The 24,228-nt window shown below is 34.8% G+C and overlaps 1 protein-coding gene across 1 annotated transcript; it reads left to right on the top strand.

Annotated features, from left to right (window-relative positions):
• Positions 1 to 1,560: 1,560 nt before the first annotated feature.
• Positions 1,561 to 20,492, top strand: LOC129798479 (glutamate dehydrogenase, mitochondrial). Its single transcript, XM_055841635.1, has 5 exons — positions 1,561 to 1,932; positions 2,109 to 2,581; positions 14,657 to 15,411; positions 19,472 to 19,676; positions 19,758 to 20,492. Exons 2-5 carry the CDS (start codon positions 2,170 to 2,172, stop codon positions 20,027 to 20,029), a joined length of 1,644 nt encoding a protein of 547 aa, XP_055697610.1. The 5' UTR covers positions 1,561 to 1,932; positions 2,109 to 2,169; the 3' UTR covers positions 20,030 to 20,492.
• Positions 20,493 to 24,228: the final 3,736 nt, after the last annotated feature.

Below are 24,228 nucleotides of genomic sequence, written 5' to 3' on the forward strand. Positions count from 1 at the left end.
TAAATCGCCATTAAATTTTCATTTTCCTCTGGAGGAAAATCTAAGGATTTCCTGGAATTTTGTTTGGTGGGATTATAAACCTTATAAGTAAGACATTTTTTTGGCATAGTTGGAGAATCCATACAGTTTGCATGGTAGTCAGAAAAAATCACTGAACTTGAACATCATTTTTGTATGCGAAAGTTCAAAGCCTCCCCCTATTTCCAGTTAGCTGATAAGTTAAACTAATCCTTAAACGAAAGATTTTATGTTCACTTGATCACAACGTATTCTACATTCTACAAAGACAAAACATAGTTTAACGGCGTTATCACACTTACATATTAAAATTTTAATGTGATTCACATTAATTGTCGCTTTTGAGCGTCCAAATATGTTATTTGTGTCTTTCAGTCACTTAATATTTCTGGTTTTTCTATTTATTGATAAAGAAGTGGACTTGGCCTGCAAAAATAAGTTTAAATTTACCTAAAACATAAATATTTTTCACATTAAAAAATTAAAGAGAAAATCGCATTAATTTTTCGCATTAAAGCTATAAATCAATTTATATCAAATTTTGCGGGCCAAGTCTACCTTTTTATCAACAAATAGATCAAATTTTGTGAATATAAAATGATTCAAACACACAAATTATACATTTGGACTCTCACCACCGACAATTAATGTGAATCATATTAAAATTTTAATGTACAAGTGTGAAAACACAGTAAAACACGTCAAAACTGGTATTTTTGTGTATGAAATTTTCTTAAAAATTCAAATTTCATTTTTTGAAATTTTTTTCGTTCAAAGACTATAGTTTAACTCATCAGGTAACAGGAAATATTTGGTTTTTGGTTTCCAGATGAATTAATTCCGAGAAATCTTGTCCAACGAAAAGTATGTTTTTTTCAAGCCCCAAAGGATAAATTTTTAAAAGAAAATTTCAAGAAACAGTTTAAATGTTGTACTTTTATATGCGTAAGAGCTTGAATTAATTATATTTTTTACTATTTTCAAAAGAAATTAGAACAAAATCTGCTGTTTTTTTTTTGTCAATTTTGACCCACATAACCATATGTATCGAAGAATTAGATTTTTTTTTAAAATTTGTCTTTGAATAATTTTTTTTTTTGTTTTACTTCATTCACTCACATTCAAATGAAGTGGACGGAAATTGACTAACCAAAATAGACTAATCAAAAGCCTACCTTAAATTCAACTCTAGCTACGGCCCTGAACAGATTGAGAAGCTAAATTACATTATGATATGGCTCAGTTTAACTTAAACTTGGAAGAAAAATCCCAATTTCAAAGGTGCCCCACTTCCCTCTATCACAATCTAGCCCCACAGTTCAAAATAGCCCCACTTCCCCCTATAGACTTTCTCACATTCTGACCCTCAATTCCACCCATTTGTATAAATCGTATTCCTTTTGTAAAAATATTGATTTTTTCGCTAGCATTTACTAAATTTTCTAGAGTTTAAGATTTTTGTTTCATTGGGATTAGAGAATTTCCCTGATCCTTCCAATTTCCCTCCATAAACTGCGCAATTTCAACGTCCCAAACCAAGTCACATTTGCCCTTGAAACTTGTCTGAAATCTCACGAGTAAAGTCTTTGTTTGATATTGTCTGAATCATTTTGGAATCTCTGTGGCTACAGTCTTCAGTATTTACTAGAAATTTATAACTTTCGCCCACAAATCCCGAGTGATCTCTCTTGAAAGTCTTGGAACTCTTGAAAAGCACGTGGTGGTGTCCGTTAAATCTTGTGGAAATTTGAATTTTTCCCCAAGGATGGCGCCATAAATTCGCGAATTGAAACATCCACTAGAGGCGCTGGTGCAGGTAGTGTGCTTTTGTGGGACGGAAAATTGCGGGGGGCGTTTTTTTGTTCAGTGGAGTGAAATTGAAAGTCTCCGGCGCTGCGAGGGGCTCCTATCTCGGTGAGTATCCAACTGACACACACACTGCCCACCAATTCAGCACACACGTGCGTACGCGAGTGGCCGGGAAGGGGGGAGAAAATGTGCTAAAAAAATTCTGATGGGGCGTGACGTCATCGACATGGGCACTAAAATCGTGTCCGGACGATTTTGTCCGGCGCTGTCGTGAATTTCAGTGTTGGTCGCGCTGTCGTTGGGTTTGCTTGGAAGAAGAAAAATCGCGGGAGATTTGTGAAGATGTACCACCTGAGGAGTATTGTGAGGCATACGGCTGTCCGGAAGGAATTGGCTGCTGTTGCCAGGTGTGCCCCAGTGGCCTCGTGGCAGGTATCTCGTGGGTATGCTGATCATCAGATCCCCGAGAGACTCAAGGATGTTGGCTCAGCCAAGAATCCCAAATTCTTCGACATGGTGGAGTACTTCTTCCACCGTGCCTGTCAGATTGCCGAGGACAAACTGGTGGAGGACATGAAGGGACGCATCAGTGTTGAGGAGAAAAAGAAGAAGGTCAAGGGTATTCTCATGCTCATGCAGAACTGCGATCACATCATCGAGATCTCCTTCCCGCTGAGACGTGACTCTGGGGATTATGAGATGATCCTCGGCTACCGTGCCCAGCACAGTACCCATCGAACGCCCACGAAAGGAGGTAAGTCTCATTCTTTGCAAAATTCTCTTTCAGGGCCCTCATCGTCATCAGCTGCGAGCTGAAAGTGATTTTTTTTTCTCATCGCGGGTCAGTGATTATCTCACCTTCTCTCTTGTGCTCATTCTTCTTCTTCGCCTTCTCGGAAGATGTGAACGGCTTTAAAAGTGTTGGGGAATTAGCTGATGGGATTCTAGCACGATTTCTCGAGAGATAAAAAAGAATCATTGAATCGCGAAGTTTAGGGGCAATAATCGCGAAAATTGTGAACGCTTTGGGAGGTTTCCAAACCTAGAAATATTTTTTTTTTATTTGCTCAGATTTAAATAGGGCAAGTGTGCCAAATTTCGGCCAGCTTGCAATTCCGGCCACCTTTTTCCTCGAATTTCCATGATTTTTTAGTTTTTGCAAACTCTAGAGATTATGCAATGCAAAAGAATAACAAAAAAATGTAGATTCGACAATGAGATGACGTGAAAAAAATATTGGAAGAATTCCTTAAGTGCAAGGAACTATGAGAATGAAGGTGGCCGAAATAGGGCACCAAATTTTTATTCATTTTAAAATGTATTAAGAATGATTTTATAATAAATAAAGACAGTAAACTCTTTACAAGGTTCCAAGCAACATTCTTTAAGAAAAAAGAATAAAAAAAATCAATTTGAATTTAAAATATTACATTTCAAACTCTAGACTTTGACGCTCGTATGCAACTATACCGAAATTTGGCACACTTACCCTAGGTTTTATTATTTCTTTTTAAAGTATTTTTTTTAATCAAAGAATCAGAGAAAAATTGGTATTCAATAATCTGAAAATCAGATGAATTCCTCGTTCGTATAAATTCTTTTCAGAATAATATTGATATTTTCTCAAAAATCAAGTTCAAAACTTGAAAAAAATACTAAGCCGAGACACACACCGGCAAGCACTTAACCCTTTAAGGACGATTGGAACACCGGTGTCCCATAAAGAAAATAATTTTTCCTGACTACCTAAAGTTATTTTTTTCTTATGTCTGTACATAATTGTAAAGTAGAAGGTTGAAGGAATCTAGAATATTTTTTGCAAGTCTCTAGCCATTTGCTGTATAGTAAAAATTTAAGCTCAAATATGGCGATTTTTTAAATTCTCAAATTCATAAATGATTTTATTTATTTTTTATACTTTCAGTTTTTTTTAAGCAAAACCCTTTTGGCAATGAAAACTAGAATACTCATACGTAATATTTTTCATTAAAGCGAAAAATATTATTCATTGGTATTGTTAGAAAAATTACTTAAATTTTTGGACTATTTTTGTTCCTATCGTTCATATAAGCACAAAACACACCAAATGAGACTCTGTCGGACTTTCCAAGGTTAGATGTTAGACTTATCATTGATTATGTTTCCCAGTTTAATTTTTATTGTTGATTTTCAGTCCGTAAAAAGTGTCTCGTCGTTAAAGGGTTAAAATAGTCCAAGATGTTTAGTAACGATAACCACAAGAGCGCCGCTGTAAGAAAATTATTTATTGCTTACCGAACCAAAAAAAAATATTGCAAAGCAATTTTGATCTTCTTGGAAAAGCGAACATTTGCGTTAGCACAGACAGCTACCGGTTTTAGTGAGAGTCTCAGTTATGTAAAAAAAATCTTAGCATGATGTATTTTTTTGAAGAGAAAACTAGCTTTTGGGATAGAAAAATTAAGAATAAAAACTATCTCTAATTTGAAACTAAACATAAAATATTAAAAAGAAATATTTTGAAAATTTGAAATCCACAAGATTTAAATTCCTTCAAGGCCTCTACGCATTGAGAGCAATTTTCGTCAATAATTGATTTTTTGAATGAAGTCGTCTGCACTGATATCCGGAGAAACGTCAAAATTCTGTCAGAAATAAAATTTCTAATGAACGAAAATTGCTTTCAATGTGTAGAAATCCTCAAGGCTTGCTTAATTTAGCCACAGATCGTAACTTTTCTAAATTTATACTTTATTTTACTTGCTTTTTGTTAACAAAACGAGAGAAACATTTAGGAACTGGGTTAAATATTCAGTTTCTAAATCACGTTTCTTTGCGAAAGTTTCTTCTTTAAGGCAGGATTCAAACTTGAATATATAAATTCGAAATTATTCTTTTGAAATAAAAAATATCCTGATGAGATTTGCCTACTTTCTGGGGCACAAAATATCCCTTTTCGAAAGCTTAGTGAGCAATATTCTCCATAGAAATCACCCTTTCGAATATATCGCTGAATCCAAAGGATTGACATTAGCTCTGAAAAAATGTGACCGATTTTAGTGTAAATTTTTCCCTGTTTTCGTACACATTTCACAAGATATATCCAAAACTACGTAGGTTACCAATTTGTAGTTTTCGGTTGCGCGTTCAATATTAAGTTAGCTTTTATTTTGTATTTATATTTTTTGCTAATTCATTTTACACTGACAGAAAACAGCTAATAAACCCAAAAGTTTTTTCGGCACGCTAAAAACATATGGGAAACATAGGAACACTGAGAGAAATCCGAATAAATTAAAATAACATTTCGGAAATGTTAATTTTACCCTGCAGTATTGATCCAAAATCGGTGTAAATATTACCCTTTTTAGATGTATTGGGGGTTAAAGTTACCCTTCTTCATGTTAATTTTACCCTTAAAAAGGTGTAAAATTAACAATAAAAAATGTTGATATATTTTTACACCTAAAAAGCGTTAAAGTTCTGAGAAAAAAATGTTAATCGCACCCTCTTTTTTTCTCAGTGAAATGTCATGCCCCTGGCTGAATCTTTCACATTACGTAATCAAATTGCAAAATGAGTCTGCTCATTGAGCAGACTCAATCTGCTCAAGCAGTGCTCAATCTTTCAAAGAAAAAAAAGTGGTTGAAAAATTTTATACAGGGTCTTTCTTTTTTACGTCATCGTCACCATAATTATTAATCCCTTTGATTTCCTGTCCCATTATTGTTAAATATATTCTTCGAAATATTTCGAAATTATATAGAAAGTTTGAAAAGTTTTTTATTTTAGCCAAGACACATTTGGGATTGTTATAACAGAATATGGAAAGATTTTATCATAGAAACGAACCATTCGGCACTTATCATTCGAAAAATACCTTTCGAAATAAAAATATCTCACTGAACAGAGCCCAAATACAAGTAGATTTTGATTCTCCAATAGTGTCTTGGATAAAAGGTAAATGGAAGTCTCTTTGCACAAAAAGTCGTTGATGTTCGAAGAATTCAAATTCAATTTCGAATTTTTATATTAAAATTTCGAACAAGATGGGGAAAATTTATCAAATATCACACTAAAAAGCTGGCAAAAGAGTTACTCAGTGATTATGGAGTGATTAAATAATGAGACAAGAACAGTAAGCATCGCTGTTCTGTTTTTTTTTTTCCTCACAAAAATATGAAGACCGACATTTTGACACTTGTGAGCACTTCGAAATTCGAACAGAAAGTCTCTTTTTTGGATCTTCAGATAGATTTTCGAATTTTTCAAGATCTACTTGTGGATGGTAATACTTTCTCTCACAGTGTCTATTTCTGACCTACTGGTGCACAAAAATAACTCTTCGAAAGCTCAATCAGCACTATTCGAATATTTCGAATATCTAAGATCTAAGCTTTCAAACAATCAGCTGTTTTTATGACGAATATCAAATGCTATCAAGGTTTTCTCCAATGCCAATTTCTCAAGATTGGAAATTCTGCTAATATGGAATATGATCGATGTGATTATGCACAATTTCAATATGAATCTTAACGATACTCAAAAATACTGAACTAAAATTCGTAACAAACAACAAATTTGTAACGATTCGAAATAAAATATAATGTCTTGCAGACTTTCTATTTTAGTCGAGACACAATTGAAAGTGTTATAACAGCTAACTGAGACATTTTATTCAGACACAATCTACAATCGGAGATTTTCCAAAACCCACTGGTGCATAGCACAGTAGAATGTATTTTTAAAATACCCTCGTTTAAAAACAATCTAAAAAATGTGCAATGGCATTGAGGGTTCATATAATAGTGATTCTTTGAAAAGCACCAGAAAAATATTCATCTAGCGGCTCATTCCTGAAATAAAATTTCTAAACGACTGTTATAATCCCCCAAGTGTGTCTCTTTTATTTCGAAAGACGGACATAGAATTACGAAACGAAATTGAAACGTTTCACTTTGTTTCACAATCTTTCTTTCGGAGGATCCCCTATAATTTCTTTCTAACCTAAGACACACTTGCCATGTTATCTCAGAAACAAACCACTAGGGCAGTTTATCCAAGACTCACATAGTAGAATTTCTTTTTAAATATCCGTTTAAATGGGGCCTAGGGTAAGATGGGTAATTCGGAATCATGTTCATTTTGGATTTTTGAGATTTTCTCACTGTTTCAGATGGTCAAAGAGAAAAAGAAAACCACGAAGAAGTACAAGACTTTACATTCGAGAGTACTTCTTCGTCGTTTTTTTCTTCCTTTTGTCATCTAAAACTGATAGGAAACTTCAAAGTTCCGAATTAGACATTGTTACAAATTACCCCATTTTACACTAAATGCTTTAAAATGCACTGAAAGTACTTTTTATTCACAAACTAATTTAATAATATTAACAATTTATAGGTGTAAAAATATATCAACATTTTTTAATGTTAATTTTACACCTTTTTAAGGGTAAAATTAACATGAAAAAAGGTAACTTTAACCCCTAATACACCTAAAAAGGGTAATATTTACACCGATTTCGGATCACTATTGCAGGGTAAAATAAACATTTCCAGAATATTATTTTAACTTTTTCGGATTTCTCAATGCGGTAACAGAATTGAACGAATTAAACTTAAGCCCAATATCTGCTTCATGCATAACGAGAATTTTTGCATTAATAAATTCTAGTTTTGATAAACAATTTACATGATTAAAATTCATGATCAATTACAATTCAAAAGCCATATAAAATTATCTCGGAGGCTTCCTCTTTGGACTAGAAAAGCTCTGTTTTAGCTCTGTCGTCACAAACGGAAAAATTCACTGTGTCTCTGTATTCCAAATGCCCGGGCCTGACCTATAATTAATTCCACATGATTCTAAGTCATTTGGAAATATTTATTGTTCAAATGAAATCCATGACCATGAAATGTGCCTTCTTGATGGGGGGAACTTTCTCGGAGAATAAGTTCATTAAGAAAAAGCCAAGTAAATGTGGGTCAAGTCTCGTGATATCAATTGGGATTCTCATCAAATCACTGTGAGTGCGAAATTTTCTTCAATCTTCACAGTGCACCTTCTCTATTTCTATATCACCACAGAGATGTCACAGAGAGAATTACTCTTCATTTTCTTGTGCCTATACGAGAATGTATGGGATTTTCGTCTGAGAAAAGTCGCGCGAAAACATTTCCAAGGTCTCTTCTCTCTAAAACTTCTCTCACATCGTGTCAGGCGCGTCAGGTCCATTCTAAAAAGATTGGTCATCGAACATTTTGGGGCTGGCGTAACAGGTTTCACAGCAAAAAACACACAATTTTTCTGTCGTCTATCGCGAGGGAATCGTCTTCGCGGTTGCCATGTGTCTTACCTGGTTTCCCTCCACTCCAACTTCCTCCTCCACGGCCATCAAGAGCGCAAAACAACAAAAACTGTATCAACTTTTTATGTAATAGGTCTCCCTAATTAATTACAAGTGGCTTCACACATTCTACATGTGAAAGTGAAATGAGGGCAACATTCCCCTGATTGATGTATTTTTAGAAAAAAAAAACAAATACATTGGTGAATCTTTATCACTTTCGCCTGATTGCATTCGATATGATCTTTTCTTTTGTGGGCGTATTTTTTATTAGATTTTTTTTGGACAGCGAGAGAGGGAGAAAACCTTGATAAAGAACTTTTTAAGTCACCTTTGGGGCTTTTCAGTGCTGCATTTCTGAAAAGCGTGTGACTTTTTGTCACATTTCACATAAGAATCTTATCATTTGTCCGTGATCTCACACTAATTGTTCAAGTTTAACTTTATCACAAATACTACGCGATATTGGAAAATCCCAAGGGGTGAAGAGCTCTGGTCAGATGGTACTTGAAAAGTGTCCAATGGAAAGGCAAGCTACACTGAGAAAAAAAAGAGGGTGCGATTAACCTTTTTTCCTCATGACTTTAATACTTTTTAGATGTAAAAATATATCAACAGTTTTTAATGTTAATTTTACACCTTTTTAAGGGTAAAATTAACATGAAAAAGGGTAACTTTAACCCCTAATACACCTAAAAAGCATAATATTTACACCGTTTTTGGATCAATAATGCAGGGTAAAATTAACATTTCCGGAATGTTATTTTAACTTTTTCGGATTTCTCTCAGTGTAGGGTAAGATGGGGTAATTTGGAATCATGTCTAATTTGGAACTTTGAGATTTTCTCACTGTTTCAGATGGTCAAAGAGAAAAAGAAAAAAAAACCACAAAGTGCAAGACTTTACATTCAGGCAAAGGTGTGCAAGAAACGTTTGAAACCAAACAAACGTCAAATTAAAATTGTACGTCAAATGTCAAAACGCTAACTGGTTCGAATCTTAGGAGAGCTTTTTCGAAAATGCGATTTTGGTAGCCGTGACATTGTCATTTCAGTTCACGTGACATTGTCAGAAGTCACATATTTGAGACTTCTGGCAATTTAAATGACAATGAATTTTGTTAAACAAATCAACCATGACGTACTGTATTTTAATAAAATCAAGTAAAGGGATTTCATTAAAAAATCAATGAATTGCCTTTTCGAACTCATATGATATGACAAAAAAGCTCGATTGGCATTGTCAGGTTTCGAACTCACGCGTGACAATGTCACGAAAATTACAGAATTCCGCTACTGGACAAACTTATTTTGACGTCTATTCAGTTTCAAACGATTCTTGCTGACCCCTACATTCAGGAGTAACAAGTAGCTATTGAAAAATTCGAAAATCTATTTGAAAAGCTAAAAAAGAGACATTTACATCTTGAGCAATTCGAATTTCGAAGTGCTCAAGTGTCAAAATGTATTGGTCTTCACATTGTTGTGAGGTAAAACACAAAGCAACGACGTTTATTCTTTTTGCCCCATTATTTAATTACTCTATAATCACTAAGTAACTCTTTCGCGAGCTTTTTAGTGCAATATTTCATAAATTTTCCCCATCTTGTTCGAAAATTAATATAAAAATTTGAAATTAAATTTGAATTCTTCGAACATCAACGACTTTGTGTGCAAATAGAGTTCCATTTACCTTTTATTAACATTTTATTTATTAATTAACCTTTTATTTTTTAATTAACATGAAAAAGGTTAACTTTAAGCCCCAATACACCTAAAAAGGGTAATATTTACCCTTTTCCTTTACTCCCTTGATCCTAAATCCTCAGTCTATGATAGTTTGGGCTGATCCTTTACTGCCAAATTTTTCGAGCTGAGTATTCTCCAGGATCAGCCTGTGTCTATTTTCGGCATAAAGGCCAGATGCTCTGCTTTTAAGGTCAGTGAAGGAAGGTTTCATCCATTTCATCAATTTTGGACAGACAGAGACGATTTTCTAAAATCCCATAAATTCTCTGTTTTGAAGTGAAACTCTGAGCTCTGCGTCAATCTCGCAAATAAAATATTTCACTTAAATGCATATACTTTGCTCACAAGAATTATAGCCTTAAAGCGAAAAATCATCTTGTAGCGAATAGCACATCAAATTTAAATTAATAGCCCTCTTGAACATTCTAGAAACGAAATTTGCTAGTTTTGAGCTGTCAAAAATTCAGCTTCCTGATTGACTGATACTGACAGTTGATGACAGCAGCTGTCAAAAATTTTCAGTACACATTAAGCGATTTGGTTTAAATATTAGATGAGATCATATATTCTGTCAGTAGAAGAGGTAAAAAGTTTGGAGTGGTATATCTCAGCTCCTGATGAACATAATTGGATGAGTGAACTATTGTTGGAAAGCTTGGTTCATTAGCTTTCAGAATCTGGTATATGTAATTGGCTATGGGTAAATCATGGTCATCAGAACCATTTATGTCGAAGAAGACACTTTTTGCAGCGTCATTTTTGACCATCTCCTGCTGGGACCAGGAGTGACCCACAATTCTCGCACTTGGACTGTTCGTTAGAGGAACTCAAAGGGTATAATTTGTAGAAGAAACTTTTTTTTGGACATCTTACTTTTTTTTATTCATCGACTTTTGCAAGAATTTTAACATTTTACACGCAAGGAAAAAATTACAAAAATCCTAAAAGAGTGGTTTCTGGAGGGGAAGGATAGACGTGGGGATGAAATTGATATGATATTTGGATTCCTTGGATCAACTAATGGGGGAGTACTTAGAACATTCCAAGTCGATATCTTCATTAGTTTGTCCAGAAAATGAGATAAAAGGATTTCTGTCATTTTTTTCTATGCGTATAAAATGTTAAAATTCTTGCAAAAGTCGATGAATAAAAAAAAGTAAGACGTCCAAAAAAAAAGTTTCTTCCACAAATTATACCTTTTGAGTTCCTCCAACAAACAGTCCATGTGCGAGAATTGTGGGTCACTCCTGGTCCCAGCAGTAGATGGTCAAAAATGACGCTGCAAAAAGTGTCTTCTTCGACATAAATGGTTCTGGATGACCATGATTTACCCATAGCCAATTACATATACCAGATTCTGAAAGCTAATGAACCAAGCTTTCCAACAATAGTTCACTCATCCAATTATGTTCATCAGGAGCTGAGATATACCACTCCAAACTTTTTACCTCTTCTACTGACAGAATATATGATCTCATCTAATATTTCGAGGGAATAAATCTACCTAATTGACGGTAAAACTTACTTTTCTATATTTATTATAACTTTATAGAATATTACAAATTCATACAATCACCGTAAGTGGCGCTAAAGTACATTTTCTTATTCAAATTCTTCCGTTAAACAAATTGAACCAAGATAGCAACTGAGATATTAAATAATTTGATGAATAATGAATAGTTTAGGAGAGAGAATGAATTGAATAATTTTTCCTGTTTGGTCCAGATGGAAGCGGATAGTGAGACAAATTGATTTTGAAATGAGAAATAAGCCCCTTGAAAAAATATTCCTCTATTTTGTGCTTATCGTTTTGCGCGTAGAAAAGTGCTGGAAAACAATCATAAATTTGTGCCTTGTTGAGACTAAAAATTTTTATTGTAGCACTTACATAAGTTTGTTCTTCCTCCCCAAATGACGGAGTTTCCGACTGCGCGATAAAGGCAGCAATTCAAGAGGGATTTTGATGATCCAAGCGAGGTGTGGATTTCATAAGGTTTCACATGGTTTCTGACTCTATTTCCAATGCCAATTTGCTACTGCACAAGTTCAGGAAAATGTGTCTCAATTAGAGGCTATCGCACTTGATGTTCAGGGAGCACGACAAAAAAGCATCAAATCATTTAATTGACCCCATAGAGATTATCAATTTACAAAGAAGAAAAAAAAGATGGAAGAACGTTTTTTGGTTAATCTGAGCAAATAATCTGGTTATAATTCGTTGAAGTATTTTTTTTGGTAGTCAGCACACTTCCAAGAGATGAAGAGAAAAAAAATGAGCAAAATGATGAGAAACAATAAATTGTGATTTTCTCGTGAGATATCTCTCTGTAACTAAGGAGTCTCTGTTCAGTGTTAATGGAATTATTTGTCAATTATTGTCACTTGATAACTGGTGTGTTTTTCAATCATTTGTAGCATTTGTTGAAGCAATTATCGTGATTCAAGATGAATCAACATGCACGAGAAAAATAGCTTTGGAAATTGAGGTGAACAAAAACAAATAACAAATTTTCCACACGCATTCAGAATTCTGAGACAAATATTTGCTTGGTATTATTGAGAAGTTGCAGGAGAAATCTGCTTTTATAAATTCGAATTATCAAGATTGAATTCGAGAGTCAAAATTATCCTGGATTTTTGATTGGATAACATTGATAGCTCATGTGACAGCTAGATGACATTTTAAAGTGACAGCTGTCAATTATTCTGAAATAGTTATTCTTCCAAATAAATAGTTTTGGAATCGCCCAAAAAATCCAATGTCAGATCTTGATAAGGGATGCTACTAAATTTTTATTTGATATTTATTATCTGTTTTCTCGCATTTGTAATTTATTATTCACCTTGAAAAAGATACGTCCATTGCCGTCTTAACATTATTAACCCCCTTTAAGAGTAATATCAATATTTTTGATTTTATAGCTAAAAGTAAGATTTTCAATTCAAATATTTGTTACAATTTCAAATTTATATATTTCTTTAGTAATCACATTTATTTCTATTGTGATGTGACATTCCTGTGATATTTTTTTAAACGTCACAAGATTTGACAATAGCTGTCAGTAAATTTCTAACCTATTTTTCTAGCATTGTGATTTTGACTTAACCTAAAAAATAATTTAGATTTTAAATTTTGAATTGCAAAAAACTTGATTTTCTTTAAAAATCTCATTTTTTTAATAAGTAATCACAAATTAAAAAAAAAAAAAAACAATAAAAAACAATCTATTATTACTTTTAATTAATTTTACAAAGATTTTTATAGTCGTAAGAAACGCAATGGGTTTTCAGGCAGTTTAGAACATTCTGAGTATCTTAGAATTATTTTAGTTTGTACAAAAGTCTCTAAAGAACCAGTTTAAATAAGACGAATTTTTCAAAATTGCTGTATTTCTTATTTCTGACCTCTTCTCTAATTTTTCTTAAAAATCTTTATGTTTTCTAAGGATTTCCTTGCAACAAATATTTGATAAAACAATTTTAAATCGCTGAAAAGAAATTATTTTAAATCTTTCGAACATTCTATGTAATAATATAGTTTTCTGATTGACAGAAACTGACAGCTTGATGACAGTTGTCAAATAATTTTCCGTTACAAATTTGAAGCACACCCAAGAGAAAAAATGTATGTATGTATGTATGTTTATTTACAACTTAATGAGCAGAAATATAAAATATTATATGTCATTAAGGATTAAGGATACCTAGCTTAAGCTGTTTGGCACCTATAAAAGAAATAAATACTACGCGTGCGCAGCCTGTCACGATCGAGTGTACAGTGACCCAATGACGTTCTTAACAGCTTCCGAGTCCGACATGAAAAGCCACTCTTCCAGTGCAGCTCTACTTAGAGGGTAAATCATGCGCAAGAGATTATTTACAAGTAATGGAGCAGAGTATTTGAAAAATTTGAAATCTTTCTGATCTAATTTCCCATTTTTCCTTAACAATGAACAGTGCTCAATATTGAACTCTAATTTTTATAAATTAAATTAAATTTTATTCCTGAAACCTTTATTTTTAGAATCTTTAAAACATTTAAAAAGAATCAAATCTTGAGAAAGTGTATCGGAAAAATTATCAAAAATGCAATTCACTTCCTAAGTTTAAATTGACAGTTTGATGACAGCTGTCAAAAAATTCTCTATTTTAATAAAAGTCAATTTTGCAATACATTTTCAGCTTTACTTTGAATATATTTCAAAGGTTAGAAAATGTCAAAATTACATTCACTTTTATGGCTAAAATGACAGCTTATTGACAGCTGTCAAATAATTCTGTTTCATTTGTTAGGTACATCGCACGTTTAAAAAACCTCATAAATCTTTCAAGAGTTTCATTGAGTTTTTGGTTTAGATGCCCTTCTAATTCCCCGTTTTTTCTTAACACTGAGCAGTAGCAGTACTCAAATTTGAACTTTAAAATAAGATTCTTTATAATTTTTATAAATTAAATTATATTTTATTTCTAAAGCCTTTATTTTTGAAGCGTTTCAAATATTTAAAAAGAAAATGTATCGAAAAACATTGTCAAAAATGCAATGTACTTCCTAAGTTTAAATTGACAGTTTGATGACAGCTGTCAAATAATTTTCCGTTACATATTCAAAAAAAAAAAGAAAATGTACAAAGACAATTTACGGGTATCGCGTTTGTCTTGTAATTGAGAAAAAAACAAACACACCTTTTAAGCTAAATCATCTGATGTCTTGCTAACTATTTGCGTGCTATTTGTGTGACTCGCTCACACCTTCCAGGTATTCGTTTCTCAATGGATGTGTCGCGTGACGAAGTGAAGGCCTTATCGGCACTCATGACGTTCAAGTGTGCCTGTGTCGATGTGCCATTTGGTGGCGCAAAGGCCGGCATTAAGATCAATCCAAAGGAATACTCTGAGCATGAATTGGAGAAGATCACACGGCGTTTTGCCCTGGAATTGGCCAAGAAGGGCTTCATTGGGCCGGGTGTTGATGTTCCGGCTCCGGACATGGGTACGGGAGAGCGTGAGATGAGTTGGATTGCTGACACGTATGCCAAGACAATTGGCCATCAAGATATCAATGCTCATGCCTGTGTCACGGGAAAACCAATCAATCAGGGTGGTATTCATGGGCGTGTCTCAGCCACTGGACGTGGTGTCTTCCACGGTCTTGAGAATTTCATCAATGAAGCCAATTACATGAGTATGATTGGCACAACGCCCGGTTGGGGTGGTAAGACTTTCATTGTCCAGGGCTTTGGTAATGTAGGTCTGCACACATGCAGGTACCTCGTTCGTGCTGGAGCCACATGTGTTGGAGTCATTGAACACGATGGCTCCATCATGAATCCCAATGGTATTGATCCCAAAGAATTGGAAGACTACAGAAATGAGAATGGCACGATTAATGGCTTCCCCGGAGCTGAAGCATACAAAGGAGAGAATCTGATGTATGAACCCTGTGACATCTTCATTCCAGCTGCCGTGGAAAAAGTCATTACCAGTGACAATGCTCATCTGATTCAAGCAAAGGTAAGTTCCTCCTGAAACAACATCCCCCTAAAATCATCTCTAAAATCCATCTCTGAACTAAAGAATTTGACACAAGAACCAAGAGAAAAAAAATCATGATCATTTCCCCCAAAGAGATATTTATAGCCCAGCATCAACCATTTTTATAATCACAGAATTGTATGTTGTCTTATTTTTGTCGAATAGTTAATGTTTTCCTCTCCTGCAAAATTTTATACTCTCATTACACTCTACAACTTCTCGTTGATTTTTGCTGAATTGCATCAAAATTTTGCACACGTTCTGGATTTAGTTAGAAGATAGATAGATAGAGAAAGAGAGAGAGATTTTCGATTCAGACATTTTCCGCAAAAGTTATGAGATCATGTGGTCATGATGGATAACAGCTCGAGTAAAAATTATGTAACGCGAGGAAAATAAATAGAACCGATTAGTACAGTGCCCCAATGAGAAATTGATACACATTGCGACACTTTTCTTTCGGGCAGTTACTGCAGAAAATGCAATACAATGAGCAATTCTTCGTTAAGTGACGACTGGCGCATTTGATGCAACTGCATCTGGTTTCTACATTCAACTTGCGCATGTCCAAATTTCTTACATACATTGCATTCAATTTTAGTATTTATTTATTTATTTAATTCATGTCCCTGTATACTAATAATACATTATGGGGCTGTACATAATATAATTTATTTGGGCATTTGTTTACAATGCTAATCAAGAATCTGCTAATTTGATAGATTTGTTAGTAATGTAGAAAATTTATAAACAGAATCAATGTAAACTGAATGCGTAATTTTGGCGATCCTAATACAAATTTTGCGCTACTTTTGGAAAGGATGATACTTCAGAAATGAGACGCTCAGAGCAGAAGTGGACTGTTTGAATAGGGAAATGCATATAAAGGAGACCACTTCTGCTCTGAGCGTCTCAAATATGAACTTTTAAGCTGGACAATTTTTCCTGAAATTCCACTGAAAAATAAATAGTGGCAGTATTTATCGCAAAGAAGAATTCAGTGAAATATAATAAACACGAGCAAAATGTGTTGTTGTTTGGGAAAGGAAAAACCAAGATTCGTCTCAGTTGTAAATTCCAGAGAGATGAATAATAATGACAATAATAATAAAAATATATTTATTTCCAAAAATATAATTATCCATTTTGCAATTCGGAAAAGAAGAAACAAAAACAATAATAAAGTAACTAAAAAGAAGAAATAATTGAGGCGCTCAGAGCAAAAAACTCTAAGTCGTATGCATTTCCCTATTAAAGTAGCGTTTTTTGCTCTGAGCTCCTCAATTATAACCCTAAGCTTCTCAGACTTCGTTTTCAAAAACAAAAATCCCAAAAGCAGCTGCACAGAAGTGTCTGTCATTCAGGACACTTAAAAGCAAGTTCTTAACTCTTTCGTCTCTTTTGGGACTCTGAGTACCCAAAGAAGCATATGAATATTCTATGAAAAACAATGTTTTTTTAATTATTCAGAATTTATAAAAATCCAATTCTTGCGGATGATTCTATAAGGATGTCCAAATGTAAGATATTTTTTTGTAGAACCTCAATTAATTCCTGAGTTTAGATATTTTTGATTAAAAAATGGTGAAATTGGCTTGCAGCATATGCTGCGGTCCGGAAAGAGTTAACCCTTTAACTCTTTCGTCTCTTTTGGGACTCTGAGTACCCAAAGCAGCATATGAATGTTCTGTGAAAAATAATGTTTTTTAATTATTCAGAACTGATAAAAATCCTATTCTTGTGGATGATTACAAACTATAAGGATGTCCAAATGTAAGATATTTTTTGTAAGACCTCAATTAATTCCTGAGCTTAGATATTTTTGATTAAAAAATTGTGAAATTGGCTTGCAGCATATGTTGCGGTCCGGAAAAAGTTAACCCATTAAGGACGATTAGAACACCAATGTCCCAAAAAAAATCCTACGGCTTTCTAAGATTAAGTTTTGCTCTAAGAAGTCAGAAAAAGTAATTTTTTCGGACCCTCAATTTTTGACCCATTCGTCCTTAAAGGAATAAGGTTGAAGCCTGAATTAGAAGGACAAAAATTAAAGAAAAGACCAAGCTTCATGAAATGTTCAGCATATGTTTATACATATTTCAAGTGCTTAACTTAAATTTTTTCTAAAAAAAATATTACAAATTGGCGGAATAAAGCACCTCGTCGCAGCACTTCCTAATTGGCGGGAAATCTACAGCACGTAATTTTTGTCTGAGTTCGATCTTAATCATCACAAAATTTCATGTTCCTCGATCGGCCCAAACGTTCTAATGGTTCTAATTGTCAAAATTTTAAAAATGATTACATTTTGGATCCTCTCGTGAAATGCTACTTCCCCTTCTAACATCGTAAGTTCATAAAACCATCGCTAGGGGCGCTATTATTAAAAAGAAAATTTTTCAATTTTCTAAGTTAAATAAATCAAAAATTCCATTGTGCATCGGACTGACATTTTAGTATGTTGTAGCCGCAGATTATACTTATCAAACAAAAAAAATACTTAAGTCGATCCATAACCCCTGACCCGAGCTATAAGGGGTCAAAGTTCGAATATTGACCGGCCACTATATCCGGTTCTAACTAACATTTTGAGCTAAATTTTGGGTTTTTGGTTTCATCTCGATGAGCACTTTCAGATGGAAGTTCAAAAAGTCACCAAATGAGGCGCTGCGATAGCGTAAAAATTCATCAAAATTCTAACTCATTTTTCTCAAAAACGGCATTGTGCAAGTTAATCAAATTTTAGAGTGTTATATTCCAGTCCAGGACGTTTCCAAAAATGGGGCGTAGGTGCGCTGTGATTATAATAGAACCGGAGATATGAGGGGTCAAAGTTCACGAAATTCAAAAAAATCATTTCTCCGGTTCTATTTAACCGATTTTGATGAGTGAGGGCTCAAACGAAAGATCTCACAAAATTCTACAACTTTCTAGAACATTTGAACTTCATAGGACCAACACCAGGGGCGCCACAGTCGAAAAACCAATTTGAATATCACATAACCTCAATTATCTCGACTGTCTCTGAATCGATTTTGATGATTACTTCAACATAATTGTAGAGGACATTTGTGTCTACATTTCTATACTTTTGAGATGCTTTGTCATTGTCATCTCTTTTTATTAAGAAATTCTTTGTTCCCATTTGGTTTTGCGAAAAATTCCCATTTAGTTTAGATGCAGAATTACTCCAATTCTGTATCCTGGTAGCAAGGGTTTCCGAAATCTCAGAATTTTTCAAAATTGCAGATCCCGGGTTTGAAATATTTCACTCACTCCGAATTTCGGAATTCTGGAATCTCGAAAATCTCTGGACTAGGTAAATCCCGGGATCCTGTAAATCCGGGACCCCGAAAATCCCAGGCGGTATCCTGGGATCTCAATATTTAGGAATTTCAGGATCCCGAAATTCCGTTTTATCAATGGTATCAATGGTATTATTGGGGTTAATCCCAATCCTAAAAAGGGTTGAAATCCCCGGATATCGAGACCCCGGCGGAATCCCGTATTGGCTAGTGAGTTTTTTAGAGTCTCTATTTTAAGCTTGATTTTTTAGCTAGGGTAACGTGTGGTATTCCAGGACACTTTTTAGTACTTTCAAATTTCAAACAGCCTAATGATTTATCAAATTATTTTTTTTCTTTGTTGATACAAATATTTATATTCTTTATTCTATTCAGAATAAGATTATCATTCACCGAGAGAAATCCGAAAATGTTAAAATAACTTTCCGGAAATGTTAATTTTATCCTGCATTATTGATCCGAAATCGGTGTAAATATTACCCCTTTTAGGTGTATTAGGGGTTAAAGTTACCCCTTTTCATGTTAATTTTACACTTAGAAAGGTCTAAAATTAACATTAAAAAATGTTGATATGTTTTTACACCTAAAAAGTGTTAAAGTTATGAGGAAAAAAGTTAATCGCACCCCCGTTTTTTTTCTCAGTGTTAGTATAACACCATAAATCCGAACATTCCCCGTTGAATTTCTCTTTAATTCGGTTGTAGCTGATTTTTTTTCTGAATGACGCTTTTCAGATCATTGCTGAAGCTGCCAACGGACCAACAACTCCAGCTGCTGACAAAATCCTCATTGACAGGAATATCCTCGTAATCCCTGATCTGTACATCAATGCTGGTGGTGTGACTGTGTCCTTCTTCGAATGGTTGAAAAATCTCAATCATGTCTCCTACGGACGTCTCACTTTCAAGTACGAGCGTGAATCAAACTACCATTTGCTGGGTGAGTTTCTTTCTCTCTTCCCTTGCTCCTGCCTTCCCTTTCAGCTCCAATTTTAATCTCCGGGGACTTGTCCATTTGCAGAATCCGTCCAGGAGTCTCTGGAACGTCGCTTTGGACGTGTCGGTGGACGAATTCCCGTGACGGCGTCTGAGGCTTTCCAGAAGCGCATTTCTGGTGCATCTGAGAAGGATATTGTGCACTCTGGCCTTGACTACACCATGGAACGATCCGCCAGGGCTATCATGAAGACAGCCATGAGATTCAATTTGGGATTGGATCTGAGAACTGCTGCCTATGTTAACTCCATTGAGAAGATATTTACCACCTACAGAGATGCTGGATTGGCATTCTAGGAAGTTTTATTAAAAAAAAAAGAAAGAAAGAGAGAGAAAAATTGAAGGGAAGAGACGATTCCTCCGAGACGATATTGTCAAGTCAAGACACATTTTAGCCCCAAAAAAAATTCGAGATTCACTTAGAAAATTTTTGAGAAAAAAATCACTCTTTAGATTTAATTAAAAAATTAATGAATAATTGTTGAATTTTCTCAAAGAAAATTCTTCTCTGAGTTTTCTTGAAAAAAAAATCACAAAGTAGATTTTTTTTCGCATTGATACTTAAAGCATTTGCAAGGAAATCTTTCACACTTCACCAAAAACAAAAAAAGATGCTTCTAGAAAACTCTTTTGGAAATGTTTAGAGACGGGTATTCTTTGAAGGAAATGCAAGAAAGCCTTTCTCCGTGTTCGAAAAACAAACAACTTACCGAAGGATAAGTGAGATATCTAAATAGCTGAATAAAGGATATAAATATTATTGATGCTTTTTTTTTTATTTTGAAAATGTTGCAAGCAAAAGCGCAGCGGAAACTGGATTTTGGAAGGACTACGGAAGCTTTTGATCAACTTCTTTTCAAAGAAAGCTATAATATCGTCTTAAAAGAGATTTTAGGGCAGAGGTGTGCAAGAACCGTCGAAACCGAATTATCGCTAAAAATAAGTTTGTTGTAGTAGCGTTTTGACAATTGACGTACAGTGCCCGCTTTGTAATCCGGATGATTGGGAGACAATATGACAGATGTCCGCTTTGTAATCCGGATGGGTTTTTTGAATTTGTTCAACGTTTCGAAAATAAAATACAAGATTTTTTTGTAGAATTAGAATAAAACTTTTAAAGAAGATTAAAAAGACATAATTAGAGAATTCTATGCTATTATACTTCATTTATTAAACAAAAACATCACAAGATAATTCATTTTCATTGTTGAACACACATGCATACATAACCTCAAAATTAGTTTAAATGTAAACGTCGAGAACTCGTCCGGATTACGCCGATCCGGATTAGGAAGCGGGCACTGTACATGTTTCATTTGACGTTAATTCGGTTTCAACGGTTCTTGCACGCCTCTGTTTTAGGGAAATAATCAAAATTGGTTTAGCATTGAATTTTTGGCAAATTTTTAAGTGAAACTGAAGAAAAGTAAGGTTTTTGAGAAAGTATTTTCTATTCAATTTACAGCTAGAACTCCACAGGGAGAGCAGCAGGGTAAGTGCTCATAATTTGGGACAGCTTTTAATTTTGGACACTGAGGGTAATATTGGACACTAAAAATAACTTGATTTTTTTCTAATATTTGGTGAATCAGGATTTGATAAATTTAACGATGCAACTCGGTCAGTGACTCTAGAAAAAAATTCTGATATTAAAAAGTTACATTGCTGTTTTTTTGTTTACTAATTTGCAAGAGTTTTTTACCTGGACGATTTTTAAAATTGTGGAAACCTGAAGATTTGTGTTTTTTTCAACGTCACGCTGTTTGTCAGATTGTCCGTCCGGCTCTCGCTAGCTCTAGAGATGAAACAGTTTGAGATAGCGACTTAGGACCTTTGGGGAACCCCTTATAAGTTGACCCAAAGATCGTTAACATATCCCTCATTTTCTCTCCAGTGCTTCCTTTCCTTCGAAACCCATGTTTTTTGGGATTGCTCATAAATGCTTCGTGCGATTTTTTTTAATTTTTGGATACGTTTTAGAGATTAGCCAGGCCGACATTTCGTCATTCGTAAGCCGTGAATTAGTTTTTCATATGATCTTTTGGTGCTTACTGGTCTTCTAGAGATCAAATTGATTCACAAAATCACAAAAGTATTTGAAAATCAAATAACTCAGGACTTAACCGATTCATTACCGATGAAGACCGATACAGTCGGGTTCGAAATTACAATGCCTTTCCAAAAAATCCAAATCTAACCAAATCGGTTGAAAAATGGGCCTTCCAAAGTGGTTGACATTTGACTTTCAATAAATTCAAAATGGCGAATTTTTCGATCATAGGTATGTTTGGACAAAGTGTTCACCTGGACTACCTCTAAAATATATCCGAAAATCATTGTAAAAGCTTGGGTCAATTTTGAGAAAAACCGAAAAATATGATTTTGAAGGGGATAGAGAAGCGGAAAAAACGTCTAAAAATATTGTTTTTTTACTGGGGGCCATCGAAGACTAGAAGTCGATATCACTTATCGTTTAAGCTCTAGAACAGTGACAAGTTGAAAAAAAGTAAATTATAAAACTGCTCTATCTTTGTGTTCGAGCAATAAAAGCTCTAGAAAGCATATTTCACACTTGTTGGGATCATGTTTGAGAAATTGGAGAAAGGAGAAAGTGTCATTTACTTTAGGTGAGCCAAAATTCTCAACAGTGTATTGCGGGCAATGCCCTGACTGATTTATAAATTGGCTCAAATCAGTAAGTTGTGAAGCGATTACAAACAGACAAGTATTTTTTTTGTTCGAAAATCAATTCCATTATACGGACTTCAGACCTAAGGCTTAGCCATATGGCTTACCTTCTCTAATTTCTTATCAATCAAGATTTCATCGACAATTATCACTTAAGATTGGATATTATGATCACGTGATCCATTAAGTTTTGAAAGATCAAAATTGGTTGCTATTTCGAATTTTGAAACCCTTGGGAACTGGGCTAAACCTTAGGTCTGAAGCCGGTATAACTCTTCAGACTATTTTCCGCCAACTTTTGAATAATTTATGAATCGGTTCTAATCGACACATCGCGCATTATGTCTCCAAGATCGCGTGATCAGTCTCCAAGATCGTGCAATGGGTACTAATCGGCAGATCGTGTAATTTGTCTCCAAGATCGCGAGATCAGTTTGCAAGATCGTCGAATCGGTTCTATTCGGCAAATCACGCTAATCTGTCTCCAAGATCGTACGATCAGTCTCTCAGAGAGTAAAATCAGTTATAATCGGCAGATCGCAATAATATATCTGCAAGACCAATCAGTCTCCAAAATCATGGAGTCAGTTATAACTGGCAGATCGCGTTAATCTGTCTGCAAGGTCGCGCGGTCTCCAAGATCGTGGAATCAGTTAATCGGCAGATCTCGATAATCTGTTTTCAAGACTGTGCGATCAGTCTCCAAAATCATGGAATCGTTTCTATTTAGCAGATTGCGTAATTTGTCTCTAAGATCGCGAGATCAGTCTCCAAAATCATCGAATCGGTTCTATTAGGTAGATCACGCTAATCTGTCTCCAAGATCGCACGATCAGTCTCCAAGATTGTGGAATCAATTAATAATCAGCAGATCTCGATAATCTGTCTCCAAGACTGCGCGATCAGTCTCCAAGATCGTGGAATCAGTTATAATCGGCAGATCGCGATAATCTATCTAATCGATAATCGATCAGTCTCCAAAATCGTGGAATCGATTCTATTCGGCTTATTCGGCAGATCACGCTAATCTGTCTCCAATATCGCACGATGAGTCTCCAAGATCGTAGAATCGGTTCTAATCGGCAGACCGTGCTAATATCTGTGTTCAATACTACGCGATTATTCTCCAAGATTGTGGAATTTGTTCTAGTTATTCGCCAGATCGTGCCAATCTGTCTACAATAACACGCTATCAGTCTTCAAGATCGTGGAATCAGTTATAATCGACAGATCTCGATAATCTGTCTCCAAAACTGCGCGATCGATCAGTCTCCAAAATCGTGGAATCGGTTCTATTAGACAGATCACGCTAATCTGTATCCATGATCGTACGATCAGTCTCCAAGATCGTGGAATCAGTTATAATCGGCAGATCGCGATAATCTATCTAATCAATAATCGATCAGTCTCCAAAATCGTAGAATCAATTCTATTCAGCCTATTCGGCAAATCGCGTAATCTGTCTCCAAGATCACGAGATCAGTCTCCAAGATCATGAAATCGGTTCTATTCGGCAAATCACGCTAATCTGTCTCCAAGATCGCACGAGCAGTCTCTTAGCTCGTGAAATCAGTTATAATCGGCAGATCGCGGTAATCTGTCTACAAGATCGCGCAATTAGTCTCCAAAATCGTGGAATCGGTCCTAATCGGTAGATCGTGCTAATCTGTCTTTAAGATCGCGAGATCAGTCTCCAGGATCGGGGTGATTACGCGATCGGACTCCAGTATTCCACTGATCGGCACCCAAAGTGAACCGCGAGTGACAGACCCCTGTTTACCCCCTGTAATTAATTCTATTTCTCGAAT

This window comes from Phlebotomus papatasi, chromosome 1, assembly GCF_024763615.1.
Source record: "Phlebotomus papatasi isolate M1 chromosome 1, Ppap_2.1, whole genome shotgun sequence".
In the NCBI taxonomy this organism is placed as follows: Eukaryota; Metazoa; Arthropoda; class Insecta; order Diptera; family Psychodidae; genus Phlebotomus; species Phlebotomus papatasi.

Excerpts from the sequence above, each read along its gene's own strand:
- LOC129798479 (XM_055841635.1), top strand. The coding sequence starts at position 2,170 with ATGTACCACCTGAGGAGTATTGTGAGGCATACGGCTGTCCGGAAGGAA. Across the intron at positions 2,582-14,656 it reads TCGAACGCCCACGAAAGGAG|GTATTCGTTTCTCAATGGAT; the intron begins GTAAGTCTCATT and ends CACACCTTCCAG. Across the intron at positions 15,412-19,471 it reads CTCATCTGATTCAAGCAAAG|ATCATTGCTGAAGCTGCCAA; the intron begins GTAAGTTCCTCC and ends GACGCTTTTCAG.